This window comes from Macadamia integrifolia, chromosome 10 (assembly GCF_013358625.1).
Source record: "Macadamia integrifolia cultivar HAES 741 chromosome 10, SCU_Mint_v3, whole genome shotgun sequence".
Taxonomy (NCBI): domain Eukaryota; kingdom Viridiplantae; phylum Streptophyta; class Magnoliopsida; order Proteales; family Proteaceae; genus Macadamia; species Macadamia integrifolia.
The window spans coordinates 27,654,082-27,671,969 of record NC_056566.1 but is presented as its reverse complement, the minus strand read 5'-3'; the positions used below and the strand labels follow the sequence as shown (position 1 = coordinate 27,671,969).

Sequence of the window (17,888 nt, the reverse complement as noted above, 5' to 3'; positions counted from 1 at the left end):
TTAAGAAATATCCAGATCTGAACACATTCGATCCAAATTCAATATGTATTCAATCCATTTACATCCCTACTTTTAAACTGATGTTGCCAATTCTAAGGAAAGGGGTGTTTCCTACTTCGTAGCAGAGACTTCGTAGTTTATAGTTAGGCAAGAGTCAATGAACGCCCTCTAGAAATTCAATCAATAAGAGATGAAGAGGTCATTTCATGCAGAGGAGAGAGAAAAAAAAGAGTATCCCATCATGACCTTATAGGATCATCTGGCATCAGATCGCCGAAAGGTTCATTTTGGGCGATATGGACCGGTAGAGATAAGTATCGGTATATCGTATCCGATACCGATTATTAAATCCATTCAAAGGATCCAACTAAATTTAGATAACTTGGTGTCATCGCTTAGGAAATTTCCCATATTCGATTCATTTCCTCAAATTGAAACCTTCTCCCCACCTATAAATCTTCGATCGTCGCCACCGAGTTTCCCTCATACTCTGTTTTCCCTTCTCTCCCTCTTATCTCAGATTCAGAAATTATGGAATTCCTACCATTGGAGCTCACCGTGATCTCTGCAAAAGATATCAAAGATGTCAATCTCTTCGGCAAAATGGATGTCTACGTCGTTGTTACACTCGCCGGTGATTCCCGGACGAAGCAGAGAACCCCAATAGATAAAGACGGTGGCACGAACCCTAATTGGAATTTCCAAATGACATTCAATATCGACGAAGCCGCGGCTCTTAGGAACGGTGTTGTTCTCGTCTTTCAACTCCGTTGTGATCGTAGTATCGGCGGAGATAAAGATATCGGAGAAGTACACGTCCCCGTTAAAGAGCTTCTCGATAATGCAGGGGAAGGGAAAACCGCCCAATCTATTTCTTATCAGGTCAGGACATCTTCTGGTAAACCTAAAGGCCAATTGAATTTCTCATATAAGTTTGGGGAGAAAATTACACCTCCGGCGCCGATCGTAACGAAGGGGAATGAACCTGTCACCGCCTATCCGGCGGTGGGAGGGGTGGCAGGGACGAGTGTGGCGTACCCGCCACCTGGGTCTAGTGGTGGGTATCCTCCATCTGGTTACCCTCTGTCACCACACGGGGGGTATCCATATCCGCCGCCGCCGGTGGCGGGGTATGGGTATCCACCGCAGGGGGCTTACCAACATCCACCACCAGGATATGGTTATCCACCGGCGCCGGGGTACGGGTACCCTCCAATGCAGCAGCAGCAGTCGAAGAAGAAGAATAAGTTTGGGATGGGATTGGGAGCTGGGTTGCTGGGAGGAGCGCTTGGTGGGCTTTTGATAGGGGATATGGTTTCTGATGCTGCCTATGATGATGGTTTTGCCGATGCTGGTGGTTTTGATTTCTGATTTTTCCTTTTCCTTTTGGTTTTCTGAATCTCTTTTCCTTCTCTGTATGTATCTGAAACTTATAGTTTGATCTGTTATCTATTTCTTTCCATATAATTGCTTAATCGTTTGGCTAACTTCCTCCACCACCTCTTTTCTCACTGAGCATTTAGGAAGAAGGAAGATCTTACATGATCTTACATTCAGTTATGTTTTTTTTTTCCTCCATTGTTATATAATCCAGCAAAAATATGGAAAAAACTGTTAGAATTGCCCACCCATTCTATGAAATAGAAGATGGAAAATTTCTTACTTTTTGATTTGGCTGCAAGGACTCTTGTGTGTGCTTCATAGTTCATAGTTCAATACAAAATAAATTGCTGAAGCCATATTTCGAGAGAGAATTTGCTGAGAAGAATGAAACAGTTGGTTGGACAGTGGAGTTTCTACAAACTCTAACCCACCTTGCCAACTACATTTCTATCTTCAAAATTAAGATATGATTTATGAAAGGAGAATGTTCTTATAAATTTTATGGTTCTACACATCACCCTTTACATCATTTGTTAATTTTTTTTGTGCATTTTGGGGCCTTATCAAATTTTAAAAACAATAATGATTTAAAACTATAAATCATTTAGTCTCTTTTCTCTATGGTGTAAGTATTTAGATCCTTTTACACCCCCACCAAAAAAAAAAAAAAAAAATTTATATTTACATCCTTTGAAAAAGATCACAGAAAAATAAGGAATCTAAGCCAACTGGATTAATATATATGTAGCAGCAAATTTGACATGATATGGACAATCCGAATAAAAGCATATCTATCTGATAGTTAGAATAACAAGGTGCCACCCTAATAAAAGCATCTCTCTTTCACCCAAAAAACAAAAAGAGAAGGTGCCACCTTTGCCCTGGTGGTAAAGATCTAGTTGTTTGGCCCGGTGGAAGTGGTAATTTCCACCAAGCTTAGGTTTTCTAATAAGGGAAAAGTATCTCAATGCTGCCAGTGTAGGGATACTTTTTCCACACCCTCTCGCATTTGGGCTCTGTGAGATCTACACTGATGTTCTCTCTCCTTCCTAATCATGTGGATTTTCTTGTGATAAAATTATTTTAAACATTGTAATTGATGTGACATGGAAGATTATTCACACATTGGCTGTGTGGGAACCCTCTCCCTACCTATTAAATAAGCAAATAATAATAAAAAAAAAAAATCATGATTCTGGAGAATTTTCTTTGACCCGTTATTCCTTTTTCTTCTTGTTATTCTTCTTATTTTTGTTTACTTTATTTTAAGTACTCTTCATCAATATATCCTAAATTATGGATGTAATACATTAACAAAAATATATGTAAAACAGTTACAAGCTTTATTGAAAAGTTCATCCAAGCAGTTAACTTGGAAGAGGATCTTTCAATAGATATTTCGTTTTTGCCATATGAAAGCGCTATCACAATTATTGAATATCTAGAGAATGAAGGAGCTAAAAGAACCATGGGAAAACCTAAAATGATTCTAGAAGAAGTGCTGAGAAAAGAATTGTGAAGATCCATGCATCCAACCCAATTTGATTGAGATAAGGCTGAGTTGTTGTTGCTGCTTTTTGTTAACCACATGCCAAATTTAAGGTTCAAGTTGAATCAAATACCTTTATGTGTATTGGCATGTATCCCCAATTATGTCCTTGCAAGCCAATGGTTTCTCCGACCACTTTCTTTGCACTTTTTCCGTAGTCATGGATTTTTTAAAGCTTTATATAATCACTTGGTGGATTCTTATGGAAATGAAACTTTAAATGTGAGTAAGAAACCTTGAAATCCACCTATCACAAAATTCGAACCTCATCTGAATTACCAAGTTGCCAATATTTTAGAACTGCTAAGAGATTCCTTTTCAAGTGGGTTGCTTCAAAAGCCTCTTCTCCAAAGAATGTAAAGAAAATTATTACCATACTATAAAATTAATCTGTTAATGAAAAAATTACTGTAAAATACAATAAATAGATATATAACAAAAAGGATTGAAGTTTTCTTCATGCCCTTTTCTAACGTTGGTATGTATCTATTGATTTTATCATTTTAACTTAAATACATTTTCTCACGTGAAATTTAAAAGCTTTGAAAATTAGTTGAAAAGTCATATCTTCATGAGGTTGGCATTCTTTAAAATTTTATTTTGAATTGGAGAAAGTCTTAATGATTTTCCATCAATTGGTATGGAATCATATCAACTTGCATGAATTGAGCAACGTATCTCCTTGACTTGTTGATGCTTCTATTAGTGTTTTTATTGGACCTCATGTTGGTGTAAGATCATGTTGTCTTTTAAGCAACACTCTCCCTCAATAATATTATTCTTCCATATTTAAATCTACACAACCCAAGAAAAATGTATCATTAGCATTTTATTTATTTATATAAGGTTATACTTAAAGTAAGCATCACACATAAAATATCAATGCAAATTAATAATATAAGTCATAATTAAAATGTATTTAATGGACACACATGTAAAATATGTAGAAAAGGCGTTGCACCCAAATACAGGAAAGGAAAAAGTACCACTCTATACCTTGTGAAATGAAAAAATTCACCCATATCGACATCGGTGCAAAGGTCACACAGTCTAACAACTACCTTTTTTTTTTTTTTTTTTCTGATAATAATCGTACCCACAGTCCACCTCTATAACATATTATCCAACATAAATTACACATGGAGCTAATTCAAGTATATTTTTTCACCCTATCAAACTATTTAATAAAATTTGATGGGTTGTTCAAGAAATTACGAAAGAAACTCCAAACGGATCAAATCATCAAAGCCTCATTCCCACGTCCCCTCATGTTTCTTGTGGCGAGATCAAAGAATAACAATTAAAAAACTTGATTATAATAAGAAGAAATTAATAATAATAATAAAAAAATCACTCCAAATCTGTGCATCATCATATTTCTATGGATTTGGATCCTTTATAGCTGAACATGGTGTCTGGCGTGTATCCAACGTTTAGAAATGTCTTCAATTGCATATGACTGTTTTGTGCTCCATATTAAGACGTTTCTGATCATTGTATGCGCATCAGACATCATGTTACGCCATAGGGTCATAGTTATTTTTTCAGAAAAAAATAATAATAATTAAGATTTTTCGGGAAAAACTTCTTCATATTTCATACAGATTCTTTCCCACACTAGCGTAACGAGTCTACTAATGAAACTACATAAATACCCTCAATAAAAAAATGAAATATCAACACTTGCGCAAGAAGGAACACCCAGTACACCCTTCACTCCAACATTGTCCATCTGCATAAGCAAGAAGGATGAAATCGTAATTTAAGTATAGCTAAAGGAACTATATAAATCGTTCGTTCCGAGTCCGTAAGGCAGCTGTGTTCTCCTATCTTTCTATCTCTATCAGTTCTCTTCTCTCGATGGTTTTGAGTTGCTTCAGAGATATTTTTTCTATAATTTCGTAGTAATTTCCATCCATGGCGACTCTCGCCCCAAGCTCGTCACCTCCATGGCCACAACCGGATTCAAATCCTAAACCTAATTTTAATTCCAATTCGAATTTTCTCACTGCTTCTCCAGAGGAACGTGCCACGATGTCTGAAGAATCTCAGATTGAACGTGAGCCTTCTTCGAATCTGGAACAACGAAGAGATGAAGATGATGAGCATGTCGGAGACGGAGATGGAGATGAAGACTCGGAAGCTCCTTCCAATTTCAATTTCCCTTCTTCAAACTCTCCTTTCATTCCAAACCCTAGCGCCAACCCTAATCTTAATGACAATCTTTCTCCTTCGCCGGCTTCCGTTCCCACGCTTCTTCACCTTTCCTTCAATCAAGACCATGGTTGTTTTGCCACGGGAACAGATCATGGCTTCCGTATCTACAATTGCGATCCTTTCCGGGAAATCTTCCGGAGAGATTTCGATCATGGAGGTGGTATCGGTGTTGTGGAGATGCTCTTTAGATGCAATATTCTTGCTCTTGTAGGGGGTGGACCTGATCCGCAGTACCCGATCAACAAGGTCATGATTTGGGATGATCACCAGAGCCGTTGCATCGGCGAGTTGTCATTTAGATCTGAAGTCCGCGCTGTACGACTTCGGCGTGATCGTATTGTTGTGGTTTTGGAACAGAAGATATTTGTTTATAATTTCGCGGACCTGAAGCTGTTGCACCAAATTGAAACCATTGCCAATCCCAAGGGGCTTTGTGCGGTGTCACAGGTGTCTGGTTCACTTGTCTTGGTTTGTCCTGGGCTGCAGAAGGGTCAGGTTAGGGTTGAGCATTATGCGTCTAAGAGAACAAAGTTCATCACGGCTCATGACTCAAGGATCGCCTGTTTCGCACTCACCCAGGATGGTAAATTGCTCGCTACAGCCAGCACCAAGGGCACTCTGGTTCGGATTTACAATACGTTGGATGGGACTCTTCTTCAAGAGGTATGTGGAAGGTTTAACTGTTTCTTTTGTTCATTGGTTTTCCCTATATCTTTGTATTCTTATTTTCTCTTAAAAATGTCTCAGAAAAAAAACCGAGCATAGCGCATTCATATCTGGTATTATTGGTCTCTTTTCCCGAAAGTCGTTTTGTTCTCTGTTGTTATAATTTCTGCTATGAAATCATAAAAGGGTATACCTGGTGCAAAAGGCTCCCGCCATGGTGGGGTCTAGGGACGGTCATAATGTATGTAGAGGCTGTTTCTGACTCAAACCCATGACCACTTGGTCACAATGGAGTAACCTTACCGTTGTGCCAAGGTCCGCTCTCTTCTTTTTTTGTTTGGTAAGATAAAAAAGATGTTCCATGGTATTGATCATACAAGCCCTCAAACGGCAAGCAGCGCTTTCGCAATACCAATGGGTGATAGTGGGCATGCCAAGACTCAAACCCACAACCAGCCGACTCCAGAGGTGATGGGTTGAGGGCATTTTCACTCCTAGGCTACCAACCCCATTGGTAGGTCTGCTTTCTTTTGCTATAAACTATATTGAACTTTAATTAAGCATCAATTCACAAGTGTAAACGAATAGGGAAACAATTTACTAAGCATCATTTTGAAGAAAGTTTGGGATGTTAATAATAGCCTCTCTTTTTCTTTTTCTTTTTAACTTTTTTTTTGGGGGGGGGGGGGTGGAGGGAGTTGGGGGTGGGATGGCACCAAAAAAAAAAAAAAACCCACTTGGATGCAACTGAACCAATAGGCTGAAGCCTAAATAAGAATAAAAGATTGTCTCACTAAAACTACATCCTGATAAGATCCAAACGATTGTTGTTCAAAAAGCTAGCAGAAACTCTATCCAAGTATCCTTGGCATTCATAAGTACTGCTTATAAAACAAAAATTGCATTGGCTGATCATTGAATCCTTGACATTCTCATCAGAAGGCAATTCTTTATTCTTTGGGTCCAAACATTCTTTTTACTACTTCCATTTACCTAGTCTAATGCAAAGACACTCCAATTTGTGGCTGATTGGACTCTAATGATTCAAATGGAGCCTAATTGAAAATTTGAAACACCTGGCTCACTCTTTTCTCACTTGAAACAAGCAGGGCCAGCAACAGAGGCTGTACTGAGTGGGTCCTGGTTCTCTTTGCTGTGCACCCAGACCTTTTGAAAAAAGGATGAATAAAAGAGTCTTGAGGGCTTCTCCCACTTTTCATGTGGTCATTGAAACCCTATTTTTAGTGGTTAGTCCTCTGAAAGGGTAGAATTGGATCAACCTGCATAGAGAAGGAAATGTGTGGACTTGCATGCATGCACATGTGCATCCACGTATGTCTTTCTTTTAGGTTCTTTTTGAGGAGAAATAGTTTTGTTTTTAACTTTTTGTATTGTGTAATTTTTCTTATGAATACCAACGAAAATACTTTGTTTAATGACCAAAAACAAAATGCAAATGTCTATTCGAAAGATGAATGAACAATACATCCTTCCTAAAGAACCTCTTCTTTGTCCATATGGTTTTGGTCACTTCAGTTGTTATTTTCTAATCATAAGTATTAGCTACTTGTATCTTAGGTTCTTGCCTTCTGTTGGCTGTCCAGAACGCTTTCTTGTACTATTTTATATTGGATGATACGGTGTTTGCAGTTTCTGTATTGTGGCCATTGGACCAATGTATTGAGACTTGTTAACTGCAAAGTGGGTGGTGTCTGCCTATGCATTTAACCCTTGATCAGGCAGCTTTTAGGCTGACACCTTTGAATCGAGTTATTTTTTGTTGGGGTTATTTGTGTGGTCCTTTTAACTGTTTTAAGGTATGTGTTTGTTGGTCTATCATCTTGTGAAGACTTCTTTTATAAACTGAATTACTGAAGGCAGGAGCCTGAAACACCTTTATTTTAGACTTCACATTCACAGTTTTTTGTTTTTTTTTTCCCTTAAGACGATTCATCCACAAAATTTTGGTGGATTTTTTGAAAAAGAGGCCTTTCACTGCTGTAAGTCTCAAATTTTAAACTTGAATTGTCAAGTAATATTACATTGGTCAACCCGTGCTCATCGTCATCCTTAGGCTAAGTTTCTGCAGGAAATGTTTCCAAATGGTTTAATTTGTAGAAAAGAGCCAATTCTTACTAGATATCTAGAATCTTAGAGTACTTAAAACTTGTCGACTTCCCACTATAAAGCTGAATGGTGAGCAGTGAGGGGAGCATATGCAATATGGTCAGGCTGTTTTTTTTTTGTAGGCCTTGGCCCTGATGAGACATCCAGAAATCTATCTGCAATTAGATAGTTCAACTTGTAAATTCATTTCTTGGAGCCCCTATGGACTTGGGACAGAACTGTGGCAGCTTCCCTCTTTTTAGTTTATGCTTGCTTTCGGCATATGTTTCCTCTGAAGTTCATACTTCCAAATGTTGGTCTTCGTCATTCAGTTTTTTACATGCTTTCTGTGTCTTCCCTCATACTTTCTGATTCAGTGGATATATGATGCAGGTTCGTAGGGGTGCTGATAGAGCAGAAATCTATAGTCTGGCTTTCTCTTCTTCTGCAGAGTGGCTAGCTGTGTCAAGTGACAAGGGAACTGTTCATGTCTTCAATCTCAAAGTTAATTCAGGATCTTCAGGAAATGAACTTACACGCACTGCATCTGGTCCCATTAATGCTGCTGGATCAAGTGGTTCATCACTTTCTTTCATTAAAGGTAACTTGCCTTCACTTTTAGCATTCTAATAGAGTAATGAAAAAAATGGCAAGTGCCCTCAGTTTGAAAGGTATTACAACCAATTTACCTGTCTGAGAAGCTCATGGTATCTTTGATGGTCCCTAATAAACTATAAACTATCATTTGGGGGTATATTCTCATTTTGACTGCTGTAGAATCTGTAGATATCCCCATCCCCCCCCTCTCTTCCTTTTTGGGTGGATAATTGTTGCGTGTGATCTATAAATATGATGAAATTGATATTTCCTACATGAGTAGAAGAATTGAGTCTGACAACTATGATGTCAGAAATTGATTTTCCCCCTTTTTGGCAGAAAAATGAACTAATGAAGCCAAAAGTTTTTTTGCTTCTAAAACTTGGTTTGATTTTATTCGTGCAGGGGTTCTGCCAAAGTATTTTAGCTCAGAATGGTCAGTTGCGCAATTTCGTCTACATGAAGGTTCTCCGTACATTGTTGCTTTTGGCCATCAAAAGAATACAGTTGTTATACTCGGCATGGATGGAAGGTGAGGCTTCAAATTATTGAAATTCCATGTTTGTGAAACCCTGCTAAAGCCCCATGGCAGCTTACCTGGTACCAAACTGGTATCCATGTAAGCCCTATGGAACTAATAAAATTTTTAGAGAAATCTATTTTGAGAAATAGTTGGATGTTTGAAAATACAAGGGAAAAGGCCAGGTTGGCCTTCTTAGAGATGGCTCACAAAATTTGGCATATGTCATAATAGACTTCAGAGTTATCATCCCGTCTATCCAATGCATGGTGGATTGGCATTATCAGCCTTGGCGTGGCCCAAATCCAGCAGCCCTATCATACCTTACCAAGTGAGATGGCCATCCTAGGATTAAGAATTCTGGAGTCAGATTTCTGATCCATATCAGTGGTAGTGTCCTTTGTCCACCTGTTTCATCTTATAAGTTGCTACGTGGATGAACTGATCTTACATTTTGATGAGATTATTGTTTGGAACCTAAGTTTGCCAGCAAAAGACTAGCATTCAAGTGGTATACATATATGTGTGTGTGTGTATATATATATATATATATATATAAGCATCAATGGGTATAGATTTTTTTGCAACAGGTTACTCCCAGTCCCTTTTTTCATTGTCGGAATGGTCAAATCCTATCTGGACCAATCCAGATTGGTATTAGCCTTGACCAACTCGATCCCTAATACAGATACAAGAATCCTTGCCTGGTGGAAACTTTTATTCAGGGCAAATAATGAGGAGAAATTTAACTTGCTTTGAGGGCAAGCAATGAGGAAAGAGAGTTAACAATTGAAATCTAATTTTGTCATCCTCCAAAGTTGTACCTTGTGTTTAATGGGTAGAAATTGAGTAACTTGATGGTATGTGATTGTATATTTGTATTGCTTGTGCAGCTTCTATCGTTGTCAGTTTGATCCGGCGACTGGTGGGGAAATGAGTCAACTGGAATATTACAACTTCTTGAAGCCAGAAGATACTTTCTAGACTAAAGCTGAAGACATGTCTTATTTTCTAATTTTGGCTTCTCCTCTAGTTTTTTATGATAACTTATGAAAATTTCTTTTTGGGACTAAATAAATTGTAAATATCTTAGTATAAATGGCATCTGTAGATAGTACCTGTGAATATAGGCCAAAAAAAGAAAAAAAAATGGTATACCAATAAGTATTTATTATTTATGAAGGACATGCTTGTATATTGTATATTTGGACCTTGTTTACCCTGATTAACCATCCAAATGAAACTGTGTTTCCTGGGATTACATAATTGTGAGTGGGAAAAAAATCATGAGCATTTTTTTCCGAAAGTGCTCATGAATGGTATCGACAACATTCAAAACCTTATCCCAACTTAATGGGGCTGGTTTGCTCTTGAACGGTAATAACATGATTTTTTTTTGCCGTCAAATATGCTCAATCTCGGCAGGAGGTAGAATCAGTCCTGTAGTGAGAATAAGAATGACACTGGATAGGGTCTGTTTCAGAAATGTTGAAGGTGCACGGTTCCAGGGATCTGTGCATCAAGTGGGAACTGCTTTCTTTGAGCAGGAAAAAAAAAATGATATGCCAAACGCAATTTTGCTTACAATCTTCTTTGGATGAGTAAGAATTCATTGAAATCAGTTTTTTACTCATTGGAATCACCTTCGGAGAGTAACCAAATGCAGCCTAAATGGTTTTTGGCCTTCCCTTTTTGTGTATATTTCTTTTCTTTTATTTTCCAATATTGTTTATTCTTCAAATAGTCATAAACAAATTTGACTTCTTCAAACATATTTTAAAGCATTATGTTAACGTGTAAAAGTCAGATTGGTCCGTAAATTAAGTTATGATGATGATACAACAATTTGTGATTTGGTATGGCTATTGGAAAATCTATTAATTGGCTCAATGAATCATTAAATTGAAACCAAGTACAACATGAATTCCATAAGCACACATGCTTAAAAAAAAATCCATGAGAGAACTCATTAACTTATTATTATTAGTATTTTAACCTTAACAACTGGCAATAAATCCACAATTACACTTCTTCCACCAAATAGGTGTGGTTATTAAAAAATTTGTTAAGTAATCTACAAAAATATCATAAAATTAAAACAATTGGTGAAAAATAGACAAGTTTTGTAAATATATATATATATATATATATTAATTTTTTTTTTGCAAGTCCCATACTGGGGAAATAGAGACCCACGAGCGGTCAAAACAAGACCCTCAAGTAATGTCATCTTAGAAGATACAAGATACTCATGGATGATAGTATATGAAATGTCACCTGGCATCAAATATTTGACATATGGCAAGTTTGCGCTTGAGTTTTGTGGATAAGTTGATCGGGTCTGATTCTTTTTTTCACTAAAGAGTGCGGTTCTCTTTGGTTTGATTTCTATTTGTATTTATTTGACTAATTTCGAAAAAATACTTGGTGGATGTAGCATCACACTCAGTTGAGCCAATTCCTGCACCAACTATACAAGGTATACACCAATTAATTGTCCTGTCCAGAAGATATTAAGATGCTTAAGGGATGATGATGATAAGCAGAAAATTGGCATATGGGGTATGGGTGTAGTGGGAAAAACAACTACAATGAAGCCCTAAACAATTCACCCGAAACATAAAGTATGTTTGAAATGGTTACTTGGGTAACAGTGTCCAAAGATGGAGATATAAGAAAGGTACAAAAGGATATTATAGAGCGTCTGTCTTTGAAATTTGATGATACTGAGTCTGTTGAAAGAACATCCATGAAAATTTTTCTAAGACTGAGTAATATGAAGAACTATTTGCTGCTTCTAGATGACTTATGGCAAAGAATGGACTTGGGAGATACAGGAATTCCCAACCCAAGCAGAGAAAATGGCTGCAAAATGATAATAACAACTCGGTCCATGGTTGTCTGTAACCAAATGGAGATTCACGAAGCAATTAAAGTAGAAGTCTTATCGAAAGGAGAAGCATGGAATTTGTTTTGTGAAAAGGTTGGAAATGATGTGGATTCACAAGATATAAGAGAAATAGCTGCACAGGTCATTGTCTGCTACGATGGTGCCAGAGGATGTTAATCAGTTCTTGGTTAGAACAAATGAGGAAAATTGGGGACAGTTCCAAAGGATCTCATTGATGCATATAGTAAAATTCGTAATCTACCTCAGAACCCCACATCTCTCTTACTTGAGACATTAATTTTATGGGATAATAGAAGCTTGAGTAGGATTTCAGAATCATTCTTCCAGCATATGTATAATCTTCGAGTTTTGGACTTATCAGACACTCAAATCAGGGAGTTACCATCTTCTGTTTCAAAATTAGTAAACCTTCGTGGATTATTTCTCCTCGGTTGTTCCTCTTTGATTACACTACCATCTGAAATAGGGAATCTTAAAAAACTTCAACTGCTTCATATAGGATAAGAGGGGACTGTGAATGCCAAATTTGAGTGCTTACCTAGAGAAATTCAGCAGCTTACACTCCTTATAAGGAGCTAACTCAACTTGAATTTTACTCTAGGACATTGGAAAGTTTTGGTTGCTGGGAGAAGTTAAATAAGCTGAAAAGATGTGATGTAAGTGGATGCAATTTGATGTAGGTTATCTTCAATGGAAATGATTCAGCTTCAACTTCAACTACTACATGCAGTGCAGTCTTACCAAACTTGGAACACTTGACAGTGAGTGATATGCCAAGTATGAGGGCCATTTGGGAAGGGCCAATGCCACCAGGAAGCCTCAGCTGTTTAGCATTTTTGTTCATCTATAGTAGTAAAAACCTGAGAAAGATTTTCATAAGGGGCATACTCCAACAACTGTCAAGCCTTGAAAATCTTTCTGTGGCTCAATGTGATACAGTCCTAGTAATAGTGAATGAAGAGGAGGAAGAAGAAGAAGAAGAAGGTGATAATAATGATGATATTGCTCTTTTCCCAAAATTGAAGATTCTTTCTCTTATTCACTTAAGTAGACTAGAAAGGATTTGGAAAACAGTTAGTTTTCCCATGGCGCCATTCTTAGAAGAGATAACAGTTAGAAAATGTCCAAATCTAAAGTCTCCTTTTTTGAGTTTGGGGATTCAGCAAAATGGATCATCATCTATGTCTACTCTAAGGAAGATTCAGGGCTCTACTCAATGGTGGGAAGCATTGGAATGGGAACATGATGAGATCAAACAACAACTCCAACCTCTTTGTTGGTTATTCTAATTTTGAATATTCATTGAACTGAAGGCATATGTTATTTGAAAGAATATTACTTTTTTTTGTTTGGTATTGTAAACTATTTTTCCTTATAGTATTCTTCTTTTGCAAACATTGTTTTTGTACATTCACAATATACATATATATGTCTTGGGAAATCCAAAAGCCCATTTAATTTCACTTAAATTAGATGTTGTCTACCCTTGATGTATTTAGGGTTCGTTTGATTTTGTTTTTGTGTCTAGAAACAGTAGAAACGGTTTTTTTCCGTTTTTATGCTAAAAAATGAGTTTTGGAATTGCAATAAGGTGTTTGATTTTTCTGTTTCCCGAAACGTTTTCAACAGTGTAGTCGGGTTCAAGACATGAGTGAAGGCACGACGTTGTAGGTATATAACTCACGAGTGAAGGCATGATGTTGGAGTTACAGTTATACTTTGTGGAGATGAGCTTCAGAAAGATGAAGGCAGCCCGGAACTGTGAGCTTCACACAACTAGGTTGGAATCGCCGCTTTTGGATAGCGTGAAGTTTCAACTATGGGTTGAGGTAGGTCGAGTTAAATATCGAGGTTTTTCACAATTTTTATCACTCCCACTTGTTTCTAGAAACAGAAAAATAAGTTTGACTTGTTTCTGCATTCTTGTGTCTAGGCATAAATTTCTATTTCGAAAAACAAGTGAAACGAAACAAAAAAATCAAACGGTTTTTGAGGTGTTTTTCTGCTTCTAAGCACCAAAAAAAAAAAAAAAAAGTTTCGAGAAACAAAATCAAAGGAGCCCTTAGCAATTTAGCATTATTGGTGGAATTTTATATCAATAAGTAAAAGAAGTTTAATTTGGGAAATTGCAAGAGGTCATCAGACATCACAAGTAGATTAATTGTTGGATCAGATTGTAATGGATCTAAACAGAGCCTATCTCTTTTCTTCAATTTCTCCAAATGTAAATACCTAAAGTATGCATAATGTGAAATAGGCAGGGTATTGTTACTAAAAATAAAAATAGGCAGGGTTTTCAAAATTGGAATCTTGGATCAAATCAGTCACCATCGAGTCCGATCTGATGATCCGAATTGGACAACTTATATACACGGAAAGAAAATAAATATAAATTCATTCGAAGGCTATAATTCAATCCATGAATCCATCGAAGGCATCAGTTTATGCTTTAAGAATGGGTTCACAACAAGAAATACACACAAAAAGATAGCATCTTTGTATTATATCCCCTCCACAACAACACCCCCCCCTCCTTATAATTATTACAAATACCACAAACGTTCCATGATTTGAGATTTTATAAACCAACATTCGGCTGATCGAGTCCTTATCTTTTGTATCTAATGGATGAAAATTGCCACATTATCTTTTGCTGAATTGGAAAGGAATTTCCGATCATTTAGATTTTAGGTTCGGGTTTGGGTTCAAGATATGGATGGAACCGAGAGGGAATAAAGAATTTGGTTTCAGAGGCTTGATCAACTTCTATCTTTTTGTTTTCCTCGGGTTTTCTTTGGAGACAGCGGTCTGCTAACCATTAGATCCAAAGAATACAGCTTATGCAAATGAAGATCTGAATTGGTTGAGAAGTTGGTTGGACCCAACATGATATTTTAGCGCCAAGCATGGTACTAGTTCTCAGACTTTCAGGTGAGGTGATGAAGGTTATTATTCGGAGAAGACATGGGAAAGAGGCCTACCTGACCAATGGGTGATGGGGAGGATTCGTCCATTTCCAATGATCACAGAGTCTATACATGTGATATTTGGTCTTTCAGCTACGCCTTTCTCTGCTCAATGTCATTATTTGGTGCATGATCCTTCTGGCAATAGAGTGTCTTTTTCTTCCTTATCTGTATAAGCTAGGGTCATTCCTTTCACGAAGGCTGACTATTAATGAGTGCCTACTATAAATGGTCATAGGTTGCGTGCCGAGTGAGGGGGTCAATTCTGTCTAGGTGTCTAAGATAGTTGTTACCTCTTCAACTCTTCTCTGCTCAGCAATGACTCCATAAGTTGGCTAAATAATCAAATTTGTCATTTGCTATGGCTATTGAAAAATCTATTAATTGGTTAAATGAATCATTAAATTGAAACAATTACGAAAAATATATTGTTGTTTTCATTGCGCAAGGGTGCCAAAATGAATTCCATAAGCACACATGCTTAAAAAAAAATCCATGAAACAACTGAAGAACTTTTTTTTTTTTTCAAACTAAGACAAACTTAAAGAGGACTCACAAGTAATGTCGAGTTATAAAATACAAGATATGGCATGTTAATGTATATAAAATGTCATCTCGCATCAAATATCTGCCACATGACAAGTTTAATCGAGCTTGAGTTTTGTGGATAGGTTGGCCCAAATTTCCCTATTCACATGTCAAGTTTCACCCTAATCCAAGATGGTAAGGTGGCAAAAGGGATTAGTAAAAGAATCCAAGAATATGAAGAGAGTGTATGGTACTTTGAGGAGGAGCGCGTGGACATACTTGGGTTATATGCCTTTAAATGGGAGGATGACTAATTGAATTTGAAGTTGAAACTTGATATATGACCAGTACAAACCTTGACATGTCTATTCAATGATTAGAATGCCAAAAATCACCCTATAAGCAAGGATACTTATTCTCCCTTGTGATTTAGGAAGATCACATGTGTGTGATCCATATTTTTTTCCAAGGCAAATGAACTATGTGAATGGACCAACATTTTGATGGAGTTGGTTTTTCCCAGCTGCCCTTTGGATGAGTTTTAAACTTTATAAGTTTTCATGCTTCAAAATTTGATCAAGCATTTAGGATTGCTACCTGGTTGCTTAGTCATTGCATAAACATAGAAACCAACAAAAGGAGGTGCATAAATATCCAACTAAGGACAGGATGGTCTTTTTGCAAAATACCCTGGACTAGCTTAGTCCATGTGGCTTGTGGGGTCTTAAATGAGCTTGGATTTCTTAGTCCATCCAAAGGGTGGGTCAGTTGTTACAAAAAAAAAAAAAAAAAAGTGGGTCAATTAGAAAAGGAAAAATTACATGATTACTCATTTTTGAGTTTTTCTTTACAAAAGTATCCACAAAAAATTTTGGTTAACAAAAATACCCAAAATTAGGTTTGGGTTTGCAAAACTACTCACCTAAAGTTTCAGTTAACAAAAATATCCAAAATCCCGTTTGGGTTTACAAAATTACCCAAAATAATGATTCTTCATCTTCCACATATAATCATATATTTTTTTATTACTAAAACTTTGAGTTGGTAGTTTTATAAACCCAAACTCAATTTTGGGTATTTTTGTTAACTGAAACTTTTGATGAGTAATTTTGTAAAGAGAAACCCAAAAGTGAGTAATCATGTAATTTTTCCATTAGAAAATAGAAAAAAATAAAAAAACTGTTACTTTGAAAAGAACTTTGTTTTTTGGTCGAAGACTTTTCAAAGACTTTACTTCAAAATTTTAAATACCTAGAAGGCTGTAATCCAAGTGGTTTTTTTTAAGTCTATTAATGAAATGTATAACCTACATCACAAAAGACTTACAACTTTTTAATTTTATTCCCTAATCCCATTAATCCAAATGTGCAATAAATTTCTTCATTTATATTTATATTTGCCACGTTGTGGCTGATACGGTTACCTGCATGCATCTAGTTGTTCAAGATTCATTCTTATCTGCTTTTGTCTCTCCAATTTCTCTTTCAATATCAGTTTCTTAATTTTAATTAGCCCAGATCTTACTCTCCAACTAGGTGTCCCCTCTCTCTCTCTCTCTCTCTCTCTCTCTCTCTCTCATTTATTGGGAACTAATCCCACTCTTTTTGGAATTCCAGAATAGTAAACTGAAATCTCCATTTTCTGCAACTCAAATCGCAGTAACAGAGTGATTCTTTTTTATCATTATGACCCTTATTTTTTTTCTTTTATTGCACTCAACTTTACCCTTCTTCTTTAACGTTGGGGTGGTTGGGCAGGTCTCCTACTGGAGGCAGAAAAGGAAGAGAAATGTGAAGAAAAAGAAGAGAAAGTTTAGGAATCAGGAAGTGAAAATGGCAAGAAACCTGGAATAGTCGTGTATGAATATGTTGATCCACCTATTATTAATGGCTATGAATCTTTTATATATAGTGGGTGCCTGGGTGGAACTAAAATTAGCAGTTTTTGCCGGAGAAGATTGTGATATATTGAGAAGGATTTGATCTTCCTGACCCACATATCTGATATCGCATATTTGAGAAAGTTGAATCATTAATGATGATTCAATTGAAAAAAGAAAGATGGGTTTCTTTCTTTTATGATGATTATTGCTGTAGTGAGGACCAAAGCTTAATTGCATGAAGGGTCTGAGCCATTGGCTTCCAACCCTTTATTAATTACTATTTCTTCTACTGTTCATTCCAAATGTCTACTAAGCCACAGCGTTAATCTTCCCCTGCCTCATCAATAACCCATTTACAGCCATTCCTTAATGGTACCCAGCTCGCAGCCACAGACGATAAATGCAAATCAGAAACTTATTTTCAGGTCCAAAACAGTTCAGTTTCCTAAAAAAGAGGGAGAGAGAGAGAGGAGAAAAAGTGGGGAAACAAAGAAGAGAGAGAAAATTGATGGATAGAATCCTCCGTGTCAATGGGTTGGACAAATGGTGGAGGTAGTTATCCA

The 17,888-nt window shown here is 36.8% G+C and overlaps 3 protein-coding genes across 3 annotated transcripts; all 3 read left to right on the top strand.

Moving 5' to 3' along the window:
• Positions 1 to 390: 390 nt before the first annotated feature.
• On the top strand, positions 391 to 1,487 carry LOC122091941 (protein SRC2-like). The gene has a single exon (XM_042662200.1). The coding sequence runs from the start codon at positions 532 to 534 to the stop codon at positions 1,369 to 1,371; it is 840 nt and encodes a 279-aa protein (XP_042518134.1). The 5' UTR covers positions 391 to 531; the 3' UTR covers positions 1,372 to 1,487.
• Positions 1,488 to 4,735: 3,248 nt separating this feature from the next.
• On the top strand, positions 4,736 to 10,299 carry LOC122092071 (autophagy-related protein 18a-like). Its single transcript, XM_042662382.1, has 4 exons — positions 4,736 to 5,812; positions 8,315 to 8,522; positions 8,924 to 9,050; positions 9,932 to 10,299. Exons 1-4 carry the CDS (start codon positions 4,850 to 4,852, stop codon positions 10,020 to 10,022), a joined length of 1,389 nt encoding a protein of 462 aa, XP_042518316.1. The 5' UTR covers positions 4,736 to 4,849; the 3' UTR covers positions 10,023 to 10,299.
• Positions 10,300 to 11,673: 1,374 nt separating this feature from the next.
• LOC122092347 (probable disease resistance protein At4g27220) lies at positions 11,674 to 12,105 on the top strand. The gene has a single exon (XM_042662662.1). The coding sequence runs from the start codon at positions 11,674 to 11,676 to the stop codon at positions 12,103 to 12,105; it is 432 nt and encodes a 143-aa protein (XP_042518596.1).
• Positions 12,106 to 17,888: the final 5,783 nt, after the last annotated feature.